This window comes from Miscanthus floridulus, chromosome 15 (assembly GCF_019320115.1).
Source record: "Miscanthus floridulus cultivar M001 chromosome 15, ASM1932011v1, whole genome shotgun sequence".
NCBI lineage: Eukaryota > Viridiplantae > Streptophyta > Magnoliopsida > Poales > Poaceae > Miscanthus > Miscanthus floridulus.
This window is the reverse complement of record NC_089594.1, coordinates 54,226,687-54,230,338: the sequence shown is the minus strand read 5'-3', so window position 1 is coordinate 54,230,338 and position 3,652 is coordinate 54,226,687. Positions and strand designations below refer to the sequence as shown.

General features: G+C 59.2%; 1 protein-coding gene across 1 annotated transcript; it reads right to left on the bottom strand.

Moving 5' to 3' along the window:
- Window positions 1-463: 463 nt before the first annotated feature.
- LOC136509223 (TPD1 protein homolog 1A-like) lies at window positions 464-3,296 on the bottom strand. The gene is made up of 4 exons (XM_066504048.1): window positions 3,026-3,296; window positions 2,498-2,615; window positions 1,819-1,944; window positions 464-1,299 (listed from the first exon to the last, which is right to left on the bottom strand). The coding sequence occupies exons 2-4, from the start codon at window positions 2,601-2,603 to the stop codon at window positions 896-898; spliced, it is 636 nt and encodes a 211-aa protein (XP_066360145.1). The 5' UTR covers window positions 2,604-2,615; window positions 3,026-3,296; the 3' UTR covers window positions 464-895.
- Window positions 3,297-3,652: the final 356 nt, after the last annotated feature.

Here is a 3,652-nt window from a genome sequence, read left to right as displayed (position 1 = left end):
GGGACGCTGTATCTAGTGTGGCGCAGCGCGGCCCCTTCCCCTCCGCCTCCTTCCTCCCTCTCTCTTTGCCTCTCTCTCTCTCCACGCGGCAGCGCCTCCGTCTACAGTGTTTTGCGTCGTCGAGAGAGACGACGCGTTTTTGCCTTCCGACTCGCCTGTGAGGCAAAATGGTTGCCTTGTTTGCGTCCTCCGTTGGAACGTGATTTTAGGACACAAAACACTGTGCATGATGAATTTTGCGTTTACGCGTTTACGTCGCTGTTTGCCTACGTTGTTGGAGATAGTCTCATGACCAGAACAGCTCGAATCATTCACATGTGCGAGCAAGCAAACAAGGCACCATGGGCCATGGCAACAGCCAGCAGACACAGAAGCTCAACCAAAAAAGAAAGCAAGCAATGCCAACAGACACGAAAAAGCACTCGCCTCCTTTACCACAACCGCGCCTGCTACGTACTGGTCCTTCCAGCATGAAACAAAGCTTTTGCCATTACAGCAGGCCGGCATGGCTGCCCAAAAATTTCACATCCCGCATCCAGTGATACACTAGTACAACTAAAAATCTTTCACCGCTCGATCCGTGTCATGTTCATTCATGTACACGTGAGACGCGAGACCTTGGAGCTTCGGCAAAAACAAAATGCGGAGTCCCTGCCGCTCCCTCGCGCGCCCGATCCGACAAAGCCAACAAAATCACCCAACCACCAGCTATAATTACATTTGGATCCGGGGCCCTTGGCTCCCCACCCATGCGACCCAAGAACCAAAGAACTGCCTTGCACTGTCCTACTGCTGCAACTGATTTGTAGTACTGTATTATAATACTCGTGGTACTGTGGTAGTAGTATTTTTATATGCCCTATCGTGTGCTGCCGACGGGGCGAGGTGGCGGCGCCTACGGGGTGGTGGTGGGGTCGACGCAGGTGGCGACGCGGACGGAGAGCTCGTACGGGAACGAGTTGGCGTACTCGAACGAGATGGTCTCGCCACCGAGCAGTGGCCGGCCGTCGTTGAGGAGGCAGTCGTCGTGGCCCAGGCGCCTGAACTTGCGAGGGTCCACCAGGCTCACCGAGCTGAACCACCCGCACCGCACGTGGATGCCCGCGATCGCGCAGTCGCCGCTGTCCAGGTCACCCATGCACTGGTTGATCACGTCCACCTTGTACGCCGGCACCCCGCCCGGCAGCGACGACGCGTGGCCCTGGTAGATGGCGATGTCCTCCGCGCCCGCGCACCCCTCGTCCATCCGGCTCGGCCGCACCGGGCCTCCTGCTGCTCCTCCGCTGCCGCCGGCGACGCCTGCATTATTGCCGGTGCCACGGCACAAACAAACAAACAAAAATGTGAGACGGGCCGGAGTGCAGTTGTGTATCGGTGCAAGCAGCAGTGCAAATGAGAATCATGGGCCCGCTTGTCATGCAGGCGCCGAAGCCAACGGGCCCCCACGCTTCGCTATCGAGGCTACGACAGAACGAATCAATGGAAGGTTTGGAGCCAGCAGATGGCCCCGGCTTTGCTTCTCCCTTCTCCCGCCTCCTGGAAGAGGAGGTCGTTTCGAACCCCACGACAAAACAGTGCCAGGGATGGGGCCGCACGACCGCGGGGACGGAGGGCCCGCGGGAGCAGGGGACGGTCGGAGAAAGCGCGGGGCCGCGGGGCCCCAGGGGGGCGCTGCATGCACCCCCGGCTCTGGCCGTCGGACCGGCGGATCGGACGGCGAGGGACGGATGGACGAACCGGAGGGAATGGGCAAGTTGGTGGGAGGCGGGGACGGGGAGCACGAGTAGCCGAGTAGACGGGACGGGGCTTGCGGTTTACGTGGCGGGCGGAGGATCTTGCCGGGCAGCGGAGCTGGCACCGGCACGGGCACGGGCACGGGAAGGGCGGCGCGGAGTGCCGGGCGCGGCGGACCCGCTGGTACGGCGGTCGGCGGCGGCGAGAATCCTGCAGCGACACATGGTATTGGTTGGATGGAAGCGATAGTCAAGGGCCGTAAACGAAAAGGCGAAACAATTCCAATCAAAAGCGAACAAAAAGATCAAATAATTCCAGAGAAAAATATCTCGCGGTTTCGAGAATCCAAAGAAACATAGTAGCACCTTTTGCAACAAACAAAATCATGCATTAGGCGAGCACACGAGTTCATGAATCGGTACAATTTTTTCCTAAAGGAGTCGTGCTGTGATACTGATACAGCAGCGTAGATTCATTCTAGATTTCATGGAGTTCATGATGGTGATGGTCGAAGCTGGAATAGAAAAACAAAATAGATTCGATGGAGATTAATTAATCAAAACCTCTCGGCTAGCCTCCAACAGAAAAATTGATGAGAAAAAACCTGGATTATGGAAACAAAATGCTCAAAAAAATCCCAACGACAAATACAATCGAGAGTTCGGTGGCGGAGTACGTTGGTACTAGATTGGAGCAACGGAACCGAAAAAACAAAACAAGGCCAAATTGCCGTGGCGGAGAAGTAGCACGACGGAAACAGCACCTGCATCGTCGGAAGCGGCGAGGGAGACCGAACCGAGCAGCACGGCGAACCAAGCCGATGCCACGATCGCCTTCAAGGCGGCCGACGAGGACGCCCTCATCCTCATCGCGCTGAGACCCTGCAGCGAACACGGACGCCAGGAGTTAGAGAGTTGAACAGATGAATTCGCGAGGCACGTCGACGAAGCCTTGAACAGAGAAGCACCCCACATCTCTACTGGCATGCAACGAAGCCTGGCTATAAGGCCTTGCGGCAGTGGTGCCTAACCAGGGAGCGGCCACAAGGGAGCCACCGGTGAGCGGACTGGCATGCAGACCGCGCCGCCGTGTCGAGCAGAGTCGGTGCCCTATAGCCAGGCGGTCGCGGAACGAGAACGACGAGGACGCGTCCATGCGCGAATGGCGGCCGCCGGGACTCACGGCGGGACCAACGGAACGCACACAAGCTCGCACGCACGCAGACCCGGTGGTTGCTGAGGGGGCGGGGAGCGGGAAAGGACGGACGGACGGCCGGGATGGCGGCGCCTACCAGGAGGAGCTGGAGTCGTTGGAGGCGAAGGCGGTCGCCGATGACGTCGTCGACGTCCTCACAGCTCGCTGCCGGCGGTCGTATCGTAGGGTTTGGTTCCTTCCACCGTCCCGGTCCTCGCCCCAACTCCCTCTCGGATCGCACGTGCTGCTGCTGGTGGCGGTGGCGCGGACGAGGACGGGCGATGCGCGAGGCGAATGCTTGCGAGGCGGCGAGGCGTGCGGCGGTGGAGTTGCTGCCGCGCCGCGCCGTGCGCCCGCCCCGTACGTGACGCTGGGTTATATACTAGTAGTACTAGGGTGAGGTCGATGAGATGGAGATGCAGATGGGGACGGGCGATGGGATCATGGAAGCCAAGCCAAGAGCGGAGAATGTGTGTGTGTTGGTACTTGGTGCTGGGTCTGCTGGGTCCGGGAAGGGAGGGAGGGCAGTGGACCAGGCGCTGGCAGAGGCTGCTGCGAAAGCGATCTGGTCTGGTCCGCTTCTGGTCAAGGCCGCCGTGGCACTGTCCAAGGGAAAAGGGAGGGCAGCGGCAGGCTCAAAGGCTTCGGCCTTTCGGTCTTTTGAACCCTGGAACGAATTTCACCGCGGCAAGTTTTTTACTCTTTCTCTCTCGTCACATCAAAT